Below are 18409 nucleotides of genomic sequence, written 5' to 3' on the forward strand. Positions count from 1 at the left end.
CCATTGGATACTATGAGAACCTTGAAATTCTTTATAGAAAAATACACATAATAAATAACTAAAAAGGTAACATCTAAAGCAGAACTTAAGTATGTGAAACTCAGGCAGGCGGAAAATAAAGCAAAGCTTGGAATTGTGAATTTACCAGGGAAAGATCAAAAGCCACATGAGGCTTCATTTACATCTATACAGGTACAATGGTGCATGTGTATCTTTGTGTATTTAGGGCAGCCCATACATTCATACATCAATGGGCAGCCCTTCATGCAGGCCCCTTTTTTTTGTTTAAAATACATCACACTACAGCACAATATGTTACTATGTGTTGTGGTGCAGTTTTGCACACATGCTTTGGCTGGTGTGTTAGGGTGCCATAAATGGCAACATTGTGTGCTTTCATACACTACTAGAACACGTGCAGTATTGCACACGTCCTGCATTGCATCAGGGGCCTTATGGTCACAAACAAATGGGGCATTTCCCATTTTTGCACTGTCATTTTGAATAATATGACAGCAAGGTAGTAACAATGAAAATATACTAGAACCTCTTCCAGCCAATCTCTTGTGGAAAAAAGACGTGTAATCCCAACGACCATATCACCAACAGTGCGTGATCCAAGCTCAAACCTAGAATCAGACAGAAATGATTATGTAAACATGGTAGAAATGCTCAGATGGGACAATATGTATTAATACTTCAAGCATCTTACTTCTGAGTGAGCTCATCCCAATTCTTCTTTAGAAACTGCCAGGCCAGCATATGACCGATTCGGTTGCTGCTCACCATGACAACCATATGAGGAAGTTCTTGAGTTTTTACAAGGTCTCCTTTCAAACTTTCGTCCATTAACCTGCAAAACATTTACAACACGTTTTGGACAGAGTAGGGAAGAGTTACCGCCATTGGTTATTTTTTTGTCTGTGTCACTGTTGTGTCCTGGAGACACCACAAGAAATGGGAGGAAATCATCCCAAAGTGAGGGGGGTTTCCATCTTAGATAGTTGTACCCATAACAAGTTTCCCTATTAGAATACCCATTACCCCTTGCACTGGTGACAACTCTTACGTTTTGACTTCTCCTTAAAGCCATTGTATACCCCGACTTCAAATTTTTACCTTCAGATAAGGCTTACCTGTAGGTAAAATGATTATCTCCTAAACCTGTACGGTTTAGGAGATATTCACCTTGCATGCAGCCACTGATGCCAGCGGCGCATGCGCTCTGAAGGTCCGGCAGATGCTGCTGGAAAATCAGAGCTCCTTGCCGGATAGAGGACTCCCACGCACATGCGCGGTAGTGACGTCATCGCGGCTCTGGCCACTCACAGAGCTGGAGCCGCATACCTGGAAGAAACGCAGAGGGAACATGTCAGGTCCCTCAGTGATGACGGCGCTTCCTTCTAAGGTATTTCATAATGAGCTAGTATGTGGTGCATACTAGCTCATTATGCCTTTGCCTTACAGTTTTTTTTTTTTTTTGCGGACATACAACCGCTTTAACATGAGGATAAATAAAGGGGTGAATTTCCCCAGCGGGGACACAGATAGTAATAATACACTAAAAATCTAAAACCAATTAAAAATGTTTTGCTTTTACTTACATTTCAAAACACACCTTTAGGGCTAGTATACATGGGCATCTGATGTTTTATTTTCACATTACTGTGTGAAACATTCTGACACGTGTGAATGGCAATGTGAATTGAATCCTATGCAACAGTGTACATTTTAACCAACCTCAAACTGTTGGTAAAGTGGAACTAAACTACTATTGCTGGCAGATTCTGTATGTCTCACAAAACACATGCAATGTGTTTTCTTAATGTACACCAAGCTGCACACGTGCCGCTCAGTATACATATTCAGCACCAGCTTGTTGGCAATATACAATAACTCCCATGCACATACGCGGGAGTTACATCATCCCTGACTGGCCATTCAAGAAGACACTGGACCTGGAAGAAGATCAAGCAAAGCAGCAACTAGGAACAATGTGGATGTTGCAGCATTGGAGGGGGGTACTTTGGCAGCTAAGTCTGCCATAATGTGCAAACATGCTTTTCAAATAGACTTCATTATTCTCTATGGTGTTTGTTTACATCAATGCAACATGGTGCAGTGCAATTCTTGAAAAGGTACAGATGCTTCTTTTGGTGCAGCATAACTGGTTCAGGACTGCCCACTGCAATATAGTGCATCAAAACAAGTATGTGATTTAGTATTTCTGGGTAGGGGGTGTGCGTGCGCATCTGCCACCCCGGCTGTGCTGTCATTCACTATAGCACAAGCCAATCAGCAAGTCCCGATGATTTGTGACCAGAGCCCGCTGATCAGCTGTGCAAATAACAGAAGAGGGTCCTGTGTAGATAAACCAGCCAGTTATTGGTGAGGGCAGTGGTCATTTGTTTGTAGTGTTGAAATATGGGTGAAGGGGCGTACTGGACACCTTTTTTGCCATGGTGCAATATGCTGGGTGTCCAGTGTGCCCCTGTGCCTTCAAGGAGGGATGGGCTCCCTTCAGGCTCACCTGCCCTCTGCCTATCCATTATAATGCTTGTGCTTCCACTGTTAGGACTGCAGATAATATTGGGCTGTCGTGAAGTGGCTCTGCAGCTTGCGCATGTATTTGTAAATGTGTGCAAGCTAAACCCCTGCTTTTAACGCGTATTGTTAGACAGGATGATTTTGTTGGTTGCAGGCTGGTCGGTAAGTTGAGCTGGGAATTTCTTTGAATTTATTTTGCAAACACAGGGCTCTCTACAGACAGCAGCGACGTGTACATTTTTTATTCCTGGGAGTAAAAACTGGCACATTGCTTAGTAAAAGCAGCACATACTACACACAGTAAACATTGCTAGGCACAGTTAACCCTTTGATTGTCCCTAAATGTTAACCCCTTCCCAGCCTGTGTCATTAGTGCAGTGTATATTATTAGCACTGATCACACCAGCATTAGTATCAGTCGTGATGAAAGTGTCAGCTAGTGTCAGATTGTGTGCTGGACTATCACATCACTATATGTTTCTGATCACTGCCCTTAGTAGTATAAAAGAAAAATAATAAAAATTCCAGTATATATACCATAGTTTGTAGACGCTATAACTTTCACACAAACCAATCAATGTACACTTATTGGGATTTTTTTTTACCAAAGACATGTAGCACAATACATTTTGGGCCAAATTTTATGAAGAATTTTGTAAATTTTTTTATTGGATAGGTTTGATAGCAGAAAGTAAAAAATATTGGTTTTATCTTCAAAATGTTTGGTCTTTTTTAATTTATACGAGGGGTCTTCAAAAAGTTTCCTTTTATATATAAATATATATAACTTTAAAAAAAGTGCGGAAACCTTTTGAAGAACTCTTGTATAATAAAAATAAAAAACCCAGTGGTGATCAAATACCACCAAAAGAAAGCTTTATTTGTGTGACCAAAAAAAGGATACAAATTTGTTTGGGTACAGCATTGAACGACAGTGCAATTACCAGTTAACCACTTAAGGACCGGAAGGATTTGTCCCCATAATGACCAGGCCATTTTTTGCAATACGGCACTGCGTTGCTTTAACTGACAATTGCGCGGTCGTGTGACGCTGTACCTAAACAAAATTGACATCCTTTTTTTCCCACAAATAGAGCTTTCCTTCGGTGGTATTTGATCACCTCTGTGGCTTTAATTTTTTTGCGCTATAAACAAAAAAAGAGCGACAATTTTGAAAACAGAATTTTTTTTTTTACTTTTTGCTATAATAAATATCCCCCAAAAAACTAAATAAAAAACTAATTTCTTCATCAGTTTATGCCGATATATAGTCTTCTACATATTTTTGGTAAAGAAAAAAATCACAATAAGTGTATATTGGTTGGTTTGCGAAAAAGTTATAGCGTCTACAAAATATAGGATAGATTTATTGCATTTTTATTATACATTTTTTTTTTTACTAATAATGGCGGCGATCAGTGATTTTTAGCGGGACTGCAACATTGCGGCGGACAGATCGGACACTTTTGACACTTTTTTGGTACCACTGACATTTATACAGCGATCAAAGCAAAAAGCCACTGATTGCTGTATAAATGTCACTGGCAGGGAAAGGGGTGATCAAGGGGTTAAATGTGTTCCCTTATGTGTGTCCTAACTGTGGGGGGATTTGACTACCTAGAGGAGAAGGCCGATCGCTGTTCCTAATCTTTAGGAGCAGCAGATCTGTCTCTCCTCCCCTGACAGAACAGAGATCTGTCTGTTTACAGTGACAGATCTTTGTCCTGTCTCTGTCAGGAGCGATTGCGGGTGCCGGCCATGAGCATCGGCTCCGGCGTCGCGCTGCAGGCGCCCCCTAGAGCTCTTAAAGCAGCTGACGTACCATGATGGCGATTCACCTAGGGGAGCCAACCTGACGCAGTATAACTGCGGCGGCTGGTCCTTAAGTGATTAAAGTAGTGCAGTGCTAAATAGCTAAAAATGGCCTGGTCATGAAGGGGGTAAAATCTTCCAGAGCTGAAGTGGATAATGTATTTTTGGCCCTGTGAACTTTAAGGGAAGCACATTAAAAAAACACAAGTACATGCATTTTTGGTGCATTTATGGCAGGGTTTTGTCCTTAACAACCAGTCTCCTCCTACAAAACAAGTGCATAAAGCTTGAAAACACACAAAAAACTATGCATAAAAATGCACTACAAAAACACACTTAAAAATGCATGATTATGCAACAACACTAGTGTGAATTAATGCTTACAGTCATATTTTTTACAATAAGTGCACTTGGATTTATTTAAAAAAAAAACATAAAATCAAGATCATCACATGTGCAGCTTTTTGACGCATCTGTGCTGCTAATTTACTTTTTTGTCTGTGACCAGGGGCATATGTGCGCAAGTATGGGTTTAAAACCACATATGGACGCATCCTGTAGTTGATTTCTATGGGCAGCTGCAAGCAAAGGCTGGGGATCCCGGGAAGGGATCCGAATTTTAAGCCCTGGGCAACCATGTACATTAGGCCTTTCTGCCTGGAGCCTACGGTGGGCAGTACTGACAATCCCTGGCCTCCATATTTCCTGCATATTTACATGACCAAGCAAATTTAAACAGAATAAATAATGGGCAAAATGCATAATCAGAGTTTACCATCAGCAAAAAGCTAATGGCAAAATGATCAACTAATCCTGAAATATAGGCCGCTATAAATATAGGCAAGTCTTGAATTTTTCTGAAAATGTTAAGCTGGGCCCCGGCCCCCTTCCTTCACAGTTTTCCTGCTAGTTCTATAATGTGATAGATGGCCTCCCTGATAATCATGTAGGATCAGCAGGAAGAGCCAAGCTTGACTTGACATTTTTAAAAATCAAGCTTCCTTGTGCAGACCCATATCAAGATTTGGTCTTCTAGATTCCACTAGTGTGTGACTGCATTGTACTGTATAAGTTCTGTAAGTCATTACCATTGTAGTTTGTCCTTATCCTGAGTAAGAGTCAAGGCATATTCAATCAGATGCATTTCGCCAGTTGGAGAGGTTTGATATTTCTCAAACAAGAAGTCCCATCCCTCAGGTGTCTGGGCTCCAATGGCATAGACAGCCGTAACAACATCACGTGGCAGACTAAGAAAGGAAACATCATAGTACAAAATGCAAATGAAAAAAAAAAAAAAAAACACTGCAAAAGGGTCAGGTTTCTTTTCATCACATGTTCAATATTAAATAAGTAGTTACATTAAAGGATGTGGCTCATAAAATACATATTTAAAATAATATGTGCGTGAATACTACCAGTGATATTTTATTAAAGGGAAAAAGGCTATTTCCCTGTGCCCCCCAGGACACCATCAACAGACTTGCAAATATCGGTGCCTGAATTGGTACTGAATGAAGACCATATTTTACATCTCTGGAAATCCAGACAGATATGCAGTTCCTGGCTTAAAGCAGATTAATACAGTATAGAAATATTCTGACGAACGTCTCATAGCTGCATTGGTTTAGCTTGGACCTATGTAAGTATGCATATTCCATACCTGGCTGATCCCTGTTCATTTTTTCAATGGATGCAAACATTCTCTGCTGGAGAATCACAAAACACCTTGCATTCATTTAGATGCAAAGCATTCTATGAATAAAGCCAATGCCGAGTGGGCAACCCCCTGTTTTTACCATGCAGAAGGGCAGCTGCATAGCATAAGAACCAGAAGACCGTGAGGATTACTGCAGTAGCTGTAGCTACTACAGCGAGTCTCCAATCCCACAGGGATTGGCCAATTATGGAATATGCATACCTAGAACTCAGCTAAAAGAGTTCCATGGTTACAGTATACACTTTCATTCTATAACATTAGCATTGTAATAGCAATACAAACAATAGTTATTATTGACAATCCAAAATAAGCTTTTTTGAAAAACTTCCTTCATGTTGTGAGTTCAGCCATTGTCCCATCTTCCTGGGTGCCCTGTAACACTAGCTGCAATGTTGGACAGGGAGCCCTCTCCCTTGGCACACAGCTGCCTGTCACCACAGCTGGTAAGGAGATGGATGCTTTGATGGTGAGTACCAGTCTCTGGCTCCCGGCACTTGCCCGAGGCCAGCACTAGCAAGAAGGATGAGGTGTCAACTACACCTCCCTCTGCATTTCTTAAGCCACTGTTTGCCTCAATAAAGTGCTAGGAGCCTAAGACAGGTGCTACGAAGCAAGGCAGCTGCTTCCTTGTTACCTGCAGTGTCGGGCAACCGTGTGCCAAGAAGAGGCGTCCTGTCAGAGAATTTACTGTAGCTAGTGTTTACAGGGCAACTTCGGAGATGGGACAATGTGTAATTTTTTTCAGTGCTTGTCAGTGTCTATAATGATATTTCTATCACTCCACCAAATCTTGTACTTAGAGATACCTTTGGGAACAGAATTCTTTTACTTTAAAATGAACCACTGTAAAAAGGCCATTCTTCAAATGCTTTATTATATTACCCTTACAAGGCACAACATGTTTGGTAAATGAAGCATCCTTGAATGCCAAAGAGACTGAGAAGTTGGTTTGAGCTGGAGAGATGCTTTTACTTCAATCTCACAGCTAAAAATGGTGCTTTTTCTCTAGTATAGTTTTGTGCCTCGCTAAACCCACTACTAACAAACAATGGAGGATGGAAGAGGTAAAGGACTGTACTTATTAGTCTACATACTCTGGCAATTTGGCCCATCAGCCCCAAATCCCAGCATTTTTGGGATCCAGGGAGGCTCAGAGTGCTGAGCAGTGCTTGCATTGAGAACCACATAAATTCAGGGACATATTTCCTGAATGTGCATACGGCCCTAAACGCAAGTACCACTCAGCACAGTGTCCAGCTGCTGCATATTTCAGGTCATAGATGCCTATGCCTCCTGGGAGCCCACAAATGCTAGGATTTGATGGTGATGGGCCAAACTGCCTGTGTGCTTGAGGCCTTACCATATGCCAAGGTCAAGGCTTCATATTGCTTTAACAGGGTATATTATAATACCCAACTAAATTGCTGCATTGCCACTGCAGCTTAACCCAATGTACTTCAATCCTTCTTATCTTAGTACTATAATGTTTAATTATTGTCCTTACAAACTAGAAAAGAACTAATGTGAATGAATATTATACTAGAAGTAATAGAAAAATGTATTTGTACATATGACAGACCTCATGGTACCGTTGGACTCCCGCCATTTAGTGAAATAGTCCTTGGCTTTCTCTACACATGGCTGGTACTTGCGGAAACATGCGAAGAGCAGTAGGGAGCTTCGCAGCATCCTCTCTGATACTGTGCCTTCATCTGTCCAGGACTGAATGTCAATGAGACCACGCAAAAGATTTAATATGTAAGCCTATAGGAAGGAATCAATGCAAATGTACATCAGTAAGACTAACCTGGCAGCAAACACATCATTTTATAGAATGTGTAGTCTGTTTTTTGGGGTTACCTTCATTTGCTCTCCAATTTCCTTCATGTCTCTCTTTTCCATCAGTTTATATATAGGGATCAGCTCCCCCATCCCCTGGAAGACTGGCATGATCTTATCCTCCTTTTTCAGATATGTTGTCAGACTAAGAGCTTTGTCAATTGGTAGAAGTCCAATACTGAGTAAGCAGAAAAACATTACTGATGTAAAGCATTTATTCAGTGGTAGTACAGGTTTAACAGGTCTGCGCCGCCGACCCCGCTACTGCTAGTGCCGGTCCTTCTGTTTCCACCCTCAGCCTCCTCGGCCGCGTCTTCAGTTCTTCTCTCTCCCTCCCCTCCAGCCTCCTCAGGCACTGTGAACAGTGGAGAGCGAGAGGCAGCACAGCCCAGGATGGAGGGCGGGGGAGGAGCTGGCCAAGTTAACTTTTTCAGTTAACCTGCAGGTGATTGGTTGCTAGGTCCTAAACAGCATGGATTCATGAAGAATCGTTCTTGCCAAACCAATCTACTAACCTTCTATGAGGAGGTGAGTTGCCATCTAGATAAAGGAAGGCCCGTAGACGTAGTGTATCTGGATTTTGCAAAAGAATTTAACACAGTTCCCCATAAACGTTTACTGTACAAAATAAGGTCCGTTGGCATGGACCATAGGGTGAGTACATGGATTGAAAACTGGCTACAAGGGCGAGTTCAGAGGGTGGTGATAAATGGGGAGTACTGGGAATGGTCAGGGGTGGGTAGTGGGGTCCCCCGGGGTTCTGTTCTGGGACCAATCCTATTTAATTTGTTCATAAACGACCTGGAGGATGGGATAAACAGTTCAATCTCTGTATTTGCAGACAATACTAAGCTAAGCAGGGCAATAACTTCTCCGCAGGATGTGGAAACCTTGCAAAAAGATCTGAACAAATCAATGGGGTGGGCAACTACATGGCAGATGAGGTTCAATGTAGAAAAATGTAAAATAATGCATTTGGGTGGCAAAAATATGAATGCAATCTATACACTGGGGGGAGAACCTCTGGGGGAATCTAGGATGGAAAAGGACCTGGGGGTCCTAGTAGGTGATAGGCTCAGCAATGGCATGCAATGCCAATCTGCTGCTAACAAAGCAAACAGAATATTGGCATGCATTAAAAAGGGGATCAACTCCAGAGATAAAACGATAATTCTCCCACTCTGCAAGACTCTGGTCCATCCTCACCTAGAGTATGCTGTCCAGTTCTGGGCGCCAGTCCTCAGGAAGGATGTACTGGAAATGGAGTGAGTACAAAGAAGGGCAACAAAGCTAATAAAGGGTCTGGAGGATCTTAGTTATGAGGAAAGGTTGCAAGCACTAAACTTATTCTCTCTGGAGAAGAGACGCTTGAGAGGGGATATGATTTCAATATACAAATACCGTAGTGGTGACCCTACAATAGAAATAAAACTTTTTTGCAGAAGAGAGTTTAACAAGACTCGTGGCCTCTCAATAAAATTAGAAGAAAAGAGGTTTAACCTTAAACTACGTAGAGGGTTCTTTACTGTAAGAGCAGCAAGGATGTGGAATTCCCTTCCACAGGCGGTGGTCTCAGCGGGGAGCATCGATAGTTTCAAGAAACTATTAGATAAGCACCTAAATGAACGCAACATACAGGGATATACAATGTAATACTGACACATAATCACACATAGGTTGGACTTGATGGACTTGTGTCTTTTCAACCTCGCCTACTATGTAACTATGTAACAACCAATCAGCAGCTTGTTAATATTAAAAGTCACTCTGCCAGCTCCTGCTCCTGCCCCCTGTACAGAACTGTGTTGCTTCTCGGTCTCCTGTGTGCACAGGTAGGATGCTATGGGAGAGAAGGGGGGAAAGAGGACATTAGTGTGTGTGTGTGTGTGTGCACCTGTGGGGGAGGGGGGGGGTGATGTAAAGGGGCAGAGGACACTGCTATGGAGGTGGATGCAGTGCCACCCCCCATAGCAGTGTCCTCTACCACCCTTCACATCACCCCCCCAATCCCTGCATTCTAAGCGCAATGCACTCCTGATCCCTGCATTCTAAGCACACTGCACTCCTGATCCCTGCATTCTGAGCGCAACGCATTCCTGATCCCTGCATTCTGAGCATAACACACTCCTGATCCCTGTATTCTGAGTGCAATGCACTCCTGATCCCTGATCTCTGCATTATAAGTGTAATGCACTCCTGATCCCTGTATTCTGAGCATAACGCACTCCTGATCCCTGCATTCTGAGCGTAACGCACTCCTGATCCCTGCATTCTGAGCATAACGCACCCCTGATCCCTGCATTCTGAGCAAAATGCACTCCTGATCCCTGCATTCTAAGTGTAATGCACTCCTGATCCTGCATTCTGAGCGTAACGCACTACTGACCCCTGATCCCTGCATTATAAGTGTAATGCACTCCTAAACACTGCATTCTAATTGTAATGCACTCCTAGACCCTGCACATTCCTGATCCCTGCATTCTGAGCATAACACACTCCTGATCCCTGTATTCTGAGTGCAACGCACTCCTGATCCCTGATCTCTGCATTCTAAGTGTAATGCACTCCTGATCCCTGTATTCTGAGCATAACGCACTCCTGATCCCTGCATTCTGAGCGTAACGCACTCCTGATCCCTGCATTCTGAGCATAACGCACCCCTGATCCCTGCATTCTGATCAAAATGCACTCCTGATCCCTGCATTCTAAGTGTAATGCACTCCTGATCCTGCATTCTGAGCGTAACGCACTACTGACCCCTGATCCCTGCATTATAAGTGTAATGCACTCCTAAACACTGCATTCTAATTGTAATGCACTCCTAGACCCTGCACTCTCTTATAATACTTTTTTTTTGTGTCCACTGCATTTGGGATCTATTTTGGGGTTAATAATGTATCATCACCCACAGTAGATCACAAAGGTAGTGCGTTTTGAACACTATGCAGGAAACACACATAGAACATTACTTTCTGACACCACGTTCTGGTGTGAACCGCTCCCTAACAGGACACGTTGTTCATGTAGATGTTAATCTATCTAAGGTTGTCTACCCCTGGTCTACAGTATATGACATCACTACATTAGCTTTTTAAACATATCATCAACAATATTTCTTAACATGCAGCTAGAACTCTTCTTTTAAAGTTCTAAATCACTACTACCTTTCAAAGACCTGTTACCGTGTATCTACATACAGTATCTCACATAAGTGAGTACACCCCTCACATTTTTGTAAATATTCTATAATATCTTTTCATGTGACAACACTGAAGAAATGACACTTTTCTACAATGTAAAGTAGTGAGTGTACAGCTTGTATAACAGTGTAAATTTGCTGTCCCCTCAAAATAGCTCAACACACAGCCATTAATGTCTAAACCGCTGGCAACAAAAGTGAGTAGACCCCTAAGTGAAAATGTCCAAATTGGGCCCAAAATGTCAATATTTTGTGTGGCCACCATTATTTTCCAGCACTGCCTTAACCCTCTTGGGCATGGAGTTCACCAGAGCTTCACGTGTTGCCACTGGATTCCTCTTCCATTCCTCCATGATGACAGATCACAGAACTGGTGGATGTTAGAGACCTTGCGCTCCTACATCTTCTGTTTGAGGATGCCCCACAGATGCTCAATAGGGTTTAGGTCTTGAGATATGCTTGGCCAGTCCATCACCTTTACCCTCAGCTTCTTTAGCAAGGCAGTGGAGGTGTGTTTGGGGTCGTTATCATGTTGGAATACTGCCCTGCGGTCCAGTCGCTGAAGGGAGGGGATCATGCTCTGCTTCAGTATGTCACAGTACATGTTGGCATTCATGGTTCCTTCAATGAACTGTAGCTCCCCAGTGCTGGCAGCACTCATGTAGCCCCAGACCATGACACTCCCACCACCATGCTTGACTGTAGGCAAGACACACTTGTCTTTGTACTCCTCACCTGGTTGCCATCACACAAGCTTGACACCATCTGAACCAAATAAGTTTATTTTGGTCTCATCAGACCACAGGACATGGTTCCAGTAATCCATGTCCTTAGTCTGCTTTAGCAAACTGCAGGCTTTCTTGTGCATCATCTTTAGAAGAGGCTTCCTTCTGGGACAACAGCCATGAAGACCAATTTGATGCAGTGTGTGGCGTATGGTCTGAGCACTGACAGGCTGACCCCCCACCCCTTCAACCTCTGCAGCAATGCTGGCAGCACTCATACGTCTATTTCCCAAAGACAACCTCTGGATATGATGCTGAGCACGTGCACTCAACTTCTTTGGTCGACCATGGCGAGGCCTATTCTGAGTGGAACCTGTCCCGTTAAAAAACTGTATTGTCTTGGCCACCATGCTGCAACTCAGTTTCAGGGTCTTGGCAATCTTCTTATAGCCTAGGCCATCTCTATGTAGAGCAACAATTCTTTTTTTCAGATCCTCAGAGAGTTCACTGCCATGAGGTGCCATGTTGAATTTCCAGTGACCAATAAGAGAGTGAGAGCGATAAAACCAAATTTAACACACCTGCTCCCCATTCACACCTGAGACCTTGTAACACTAACGAGTCACATAACACGGGGAGGGGGGGTGGCTGATTGGGCCCAATTTGGACATTTTCACTTAGGGGTGTACTCACTTTTGTTGCCAGAGGTTTAGACATTAATGGCTGTGTGTTATTTTGAGGGGATAGCAATTTTTTCACTGTTATACAAGCTGTACACTCACTACTTTACATTGTAGCAAAGTGTCATTTCTTCAGTGTTGTCAGATGAAAAGATATAATAAAATATTTACAAAAATGTAAGGGGTGTACTCACTTTTGTGAGATACTGTATGTCTTTATCTTGTTGCCCCACAACAGCCAGCTGATGTCTGCTATTACAGGATGGAACAAATGAAGTGGATGACCAAATTCCTGCAATCTTACTAGCTGAACAGCCGTAAAGGCTTGGGGAAAACAGGTGAAGGCTATGGACCAAATTTCAAAAACTTGAGTAAAAATATCGGCATTTTCAACAGCAGCTGATTAGATTTCTAAATTTCTGACATGATTGGCTGTCAATTGCAACATATCTGATTTTCTCCAATGTTTGTAAATCAGTGTCTCTCCCACAGTACAGTAGAGTTGGCCATAGGCAAAATGAAATTTTGCCGGTTCGGCAGGGGCCGGATTTCAGTATGTGGCCATCCATAGAGAACGAACAAATTGAAATATGTTTGTCAATTAGTGGCTGCAGTCGCTGATCAGTGTATTCTGACAACTGCTGTCAGAATACAATGCCCTGCCGAGGCGATCCCTTCATCCACCCTTTAGCTAACAAAAAATAAATAAAAAATTGAGCCTTGCATAGCTATTACATTTACCTAGATCCATATGTATTATTTCTAACAGTCTGCTTAACATGCTATACCTTTTTAGATTAGGCTTGATTTTTTTCTTAAAGTGGTCGTAAAACCTTACATATACCCAGTGAAGTGAATGGCCTCAGGTGAAACACAGAGATGTACCTGTTTATCTGCAGTCTTCTCTTCTCTACAGCCATTCAAAGTCCAGAATATATAAAATTTGTCTGAACTATCAGAAAAAAACGGGGTGGAGAGCTAAAGTTACACTCTGCAGAGCGCAGTAAGGAGAGTCCTGACAGCTGATTGGATGGGAGGGAAACACCCCCTCCACACAAAATACAGGAACAGAGCTGAGGCTGTCAATCAGTTGGAGATCCCTCCCCTGTCACTTTTTTCTATTGGTGTCAGGAAAACATGTCGGAAGAAGAATGAAGCAACAGGCAGAAATGACACTTAGTGCTCTTAATAGAAACAAATACACATTATAGTACAGGGATCCTCAAACTACGGCCCTCCAGTTGTTGCGGAACTACATATCCCATGAGGCATTTTAAAACTCTGACATTCACAGACATGACTAGGCATGATGAGAATTGTGGTTTCTGAACAACTGGAAGGCCATAGTTTGAAGACCCCTGCTATAGAGGGATATGCATTGTTCATATTTCATGCCTGGGGGTTTACAACCACTTTAATGACGCTAGGTTTGCAGTGCTATAGTTTGCTTTGAAGTAGAGAAATGGACCTGCTAACAACAAAATTCTGCATTTTCTGAGAAGCCCCTATTAAAATCCGGTCTTTCAGCTCAAGCTAACCATGAGGCAAGCTAATCTTTGTCTTGTCCATATATGCGCACTACAGAAAAAGTGGCTGCACAAGCATCATATACATCAAATCTATCAACCATCAAATAAATTAGGTACTGAGCAGGAATCAGAAGCTAGTACCTGTCCACATATTGTAAAATTTTATCAAAATGAAGTTCAACCAACATAATCATATTTTATAACTGGATGCATAGAAGTGTCTAGATTCACTTACCTGACAAGCTGGAAGGCATTGTTAATTAGGCTGGCACGGTCATTGCTGCTCAAAGCTGTATGATTTTGCTGCAAAAGTTTTATCAATGCATCCCATCCATCACCTTCATAATGAACAATATAGTAGCCATTCATTCCTACATTGAATTTTATCCACTCCACCTCTTCTTCCAAGAACAGCACATCTATAAAGCAAATTTTTATTTCACTGTACAATTATGATAGCTACTTTCATTACAATGCCTTTTGCCAACAAGTAATTCTAATATGGTTGTTGGATTTTAAATGCGAACACTGGTCTGACGGTATCCGACTAGTTAGATGGTAAACCCAGCATTTATCAAATATTATAATTTGTATATAATATTTAAAAAGGGGGCTCTCATAAATCAATCCAGCTTAAGGGCACAGAATATTTACCTTGCCCTGCTTATATATGTATATATATCACAGATTTGCTGACCACAGCCATAGAAATCCTATCCTGACCATGGCTGGGTTCACACAACAGGTGGATTCAAGTAACACCTTAGGCTGCCAGACCAGTACAAGAGGCAGGTGAGCACAGACAATCAGTCAATGGGACTACAGGTAGCAGTTCAGCTTCCTAGCCATAGCAAGGTATTGTAGAAGCAGTCTACATGTTTGTTGGACATCAAGGTAAGAAATAAGCTTTACAGCTCATCTGTGACGATATCACATACAGCATGCTGGATGAAGGTATTGCAGCATGGGAACACCACAGTGATGCCGAATTTCTATGCCACTTCCCATTCCCAATACGCACAGCTTTGTGTTGGAAATTGCAACTAGAAGGATAAAAAAACTGGTTCCAAAAAGGAGGCACTTGGCGATGCCATTTTTCCATTTTTATATTTTGTAGAATTCTGGCATTGGCCCAATCACCGCGTGTGTCCATGGTTCGTTTTGACCTCCTATGGATTGCACAGTATATACTGTATAAACTCAGTTTTTATTGACAATTTGAAACGAAACTACTGCCTACATGACAAAGACCATGATATTCTGGGTATGGGTAGACATTTTTTGTGCTAAATTATCTGTTGGGGGCTTTACTGGGAAAGTGTCAGATTTGGATATGCCATCCTCTGTTATGGTGTCTAATTTCTCCCAGGATATTAGGAAGTGTCTAGATATTCCTACTGGATTCTTCAACATGTACAGTAGGTGACCGCGATATTGTGTCAATCTCGCCGCTGTTATGGACGAGATTTGACACCTGCGACCCCCGTCGCGGGAGCCAGCTGGCTCGCTCATCGGGAAAGGAAAACGGTTTCTTCCTTTCGCGATGAGCGACAAGCATTGCTGACAGGTGTCTGGTGTGAATCATGAGGGGGAACGCCGCGCAAAATTTTAAATAAAAAAACGGCATGGGTTCCCCTCCAGGAGCATACCAGGCCCTTAGGTCTGGTATGGGTTTTAAGGGGAACCCCCTACACCGAAAAACGGCGTGGGGGTCCCCCCTAAAGTCCATACCAGACCCTTATCCGAACACGCAGCCGGCCGGACAGGAAAGGGGGTGGGGACTGGCAAGCACCCCCCGCCTGAACCGTACCAGGCCGCATGCCCTCAACATGTGGGGGTGGGCGCTTTGGGGCAACTTTCACTGATGGGCACTGATAAGGCGGCACTGACAAGGTGGCACCAATGAGCGGGCACTGACGATGGGCACTGATATGCGGCACTGATGGGCACTGGTAGGCGGCACTGATGGGTGGCACTGATATGCAGCACTGATGGGCATTGATAGGCGGCACTGATGGGCGGCACTGGGTGGCACTGATAGGTGACACTGATGGGCACTGAAAGGCTGCAAAGATGGGTTCTTATGGGTGGCACTTATGGGCACTGATAGGCGACACTGCTGGGCACTGTTGGGCACGGATAGGCATCCCTAGTGGCACTGGCAGTGGTAGGCATTGTGAGTGGGCACTGATTGGCAGCTGCCTGGGCATTGATTGGCAGCTGCCTGGGCACAGATTAGTATTTCCCTGGGGGTCTAGGGGGCATACCTGGTGGTCCAGTGTGGATGGCTTCCCTGGTGGTCCTGGGCGGCTTCCCTGGTGGTCCTGGGTGGGATCCCAGGGGGGGCTGTGCTGATAAACAATCAGCACAGACCCCCCCTGTCAGGAGAGCAGCCGATCGGCTCTCCTCTACTCGCGTCTGTCAGACACAAGTGAGGAAAAGCTGATCACCGGCTCTTCCTATTTACATCGTGATCAGCCATGATTGGACATGGCTGATCACGTGGTAAAGAGTCTCCGTCAGAGACTCTTTATCTAGATCGGTGTTGCGGGGTGTCAGACTGACACCCCGCATCAACGATCACCGCAATGCGCGCCCCCGGGGCGTGCAGCGGCTCAATATCCTGAGGACGTTATATGATGCCCAGTCAGGGTATTGAAACCACTTTGCCGCCATCATTCTGCTATATGGCGGGCGGCAAGTGGTTAAAGGGGGCTCCTGGATTCCGATAAGCCCTCCGCCCGCAGACCCTGACAACCAACAGCCAGGGTTGTCGGGAAGAGGCCCTTATCCTCATCAATATGGGGACAAGGTGCTTTGGGGTGGGGGGCCCGCAGGGCGCCCCCCTGCCCCAAAGCGCCCACCCCCCCATGTTGAGGGCATGCGACCTGGTACGGTTCAGGAGGGGGGGCCCTCGCCCGTCCCCACCCCCTTTCCTGACCGGCCGGGCTGCATGCTCGGATAAGACCTAAGGGCCTGGTATGGCCCTGGAGGGGAACCCATGCCGGTTTTTTATTTAAAATTTGGCACGGCGTTCCCCCTCCTGATTCATACCAGACACCTGTCAGCAATGCCTGTCGCCCATCATGAAAGGAAGAAACAGTTTTCCTTTCCCGATGAGCGAGCCAGTGCGAGATGCACAGTACCCTGTCGCCGAGAACCAGTGCGATGGGATCGTGCTGGAAACACATTCTCGTGGTCAGGTACTGTAAAAGTAAAATAAAAATCCAACAAGAAAAGTAAGTCTTGATCATAATTGTCACCATGAAGAAACAGGCAAGCAATGTCATCTCCGGGGGTGGGAGAACTGCAGATCCCATAATTAAAGCTTCCAGTCTGTATCTTTTCTGCAATTATACTGGGGACTGAGTATGGTTTATGGAGCAATTCCTGCAATAACTAAATCTGAATGGCCAGCTTATATCTGGAGCTGCATTGGCATGCCTAGGAGATGATTAGCTGGATGATTACTTGGACAGCATCTGTCCAAAATTATTAATTCTCAGCCATTCATTAACATGTGAGCTGGTGCAGCCATTCCTATCCAATCATAGGAGGATCATATCATAGGTAGCCTGCTCTACAGGCAGCACACAAAATGGCTCCCACCATGCCTCATAGCCTTTCATTTTCTTCCTGCGAGTGGACCCACTATGCAAACTGCAGAGATATGCAGAATCTGAGTTGTCCTGCCAGGAAGCTGTCACTGTATACTGACAATCACAAGTGTCCAAGGTGTTGCCTGCCCCACAGCAGTATGAATACATGCCTCTTGTATATGTGCAGCTGCATAGTGGGGAGTGCCTCAGCCGCTTATGACTGGCGGGGCACTGTGATGGGGGTGGGGGGGTTCCTCTCAGGTAGACTGTAAAGGGTCCCCCGATTTCTATTAGCAATCCTGATTGCTGTACTGTCTTCCCATTTATCATGCAAACAAAACAGCTACAATAATGATGAGGGTAGGCCTTATAGCCAGACTTTGTGGTGAGTTCTAAGGCCAGCTTTAGGTGCATTTCCTTATGGCAGCCCAATAATTATTCACCTGCACAATTTTTCCCCAGTGTAGCAATCACAATGCATGGTAATAGGTTTCCATGTGCATGGTGTGATACTGTAACACAAAGCTTTGTGGTTGGCCTTAAGCACTGCCTTAAAACTCTACTGTTACCAGGAATACATTTGAGTCCCAGTATTGAATTTTCAAGTATGGTTCTTTTCCCTTTGCTTGATACCATGGTGACCCATTGGTTAGCACTGCACTGCTAAGTGTGTCGGAGGTGGATGCCACACGTGAACACTCCGGCCTCAGTGCTGACCCTTCATGAGTGCCGCCTGAGGCTGCCATCTCAGCTTGCCTTGTT

At 44.0% G+C, this 18409-nt stretch overlaps 1 protein-coding gene across 1 annotated transcript in view; it reads right to left on the bottom strand.

Moving 5' to 3' along the window:
- ERAP1 (endoplasmic reticulum aminopeptidase 1) overlaps positions 1-18409 on the bottom strand; it is a 127214-nt gene that overhangs the window by 6023 nt on the left and 102782 nt on the right. The window contains exons 14-19 of the mRNA XM_073624558.1: positions 14284-14467; positions 7937-8093; positions 7656-7840; positions 5448-5606; positions 713-853; positions 548-629 (exon numbers count right to left, since the gene is read on the bottom strand). Coding sequence (XP_073480659.1) covers positions 548-629; positions 713-853; positions 5448-5606; positions 7656-7840; positions 7937-8093; positions 14284-14467 — 908 coding nt within the window. The remainder of the gene's footprint in view (positions 1-547; positions 630-712; positions 854-5447; positions 5607-7655; positions 7841-7936; positions 8094-14283; positions 14468-18409) is intronic.

This window comes from Aquarana catesbeiana, linkage group LG01 (assembly GCF_042186555.1).
Source record: "Aquarana catesbeiana isolate 2022-GZ linkage group LG01, ASM4218655v1, whole genome shotgun sequence".
In the NCBI taxonomy this organism is placed as follows: Eukaryota; Metazoa; Chordata; class Amphibia; order Anura; family Ranidae; genus Aquarana; species Aquarana catesbeiana.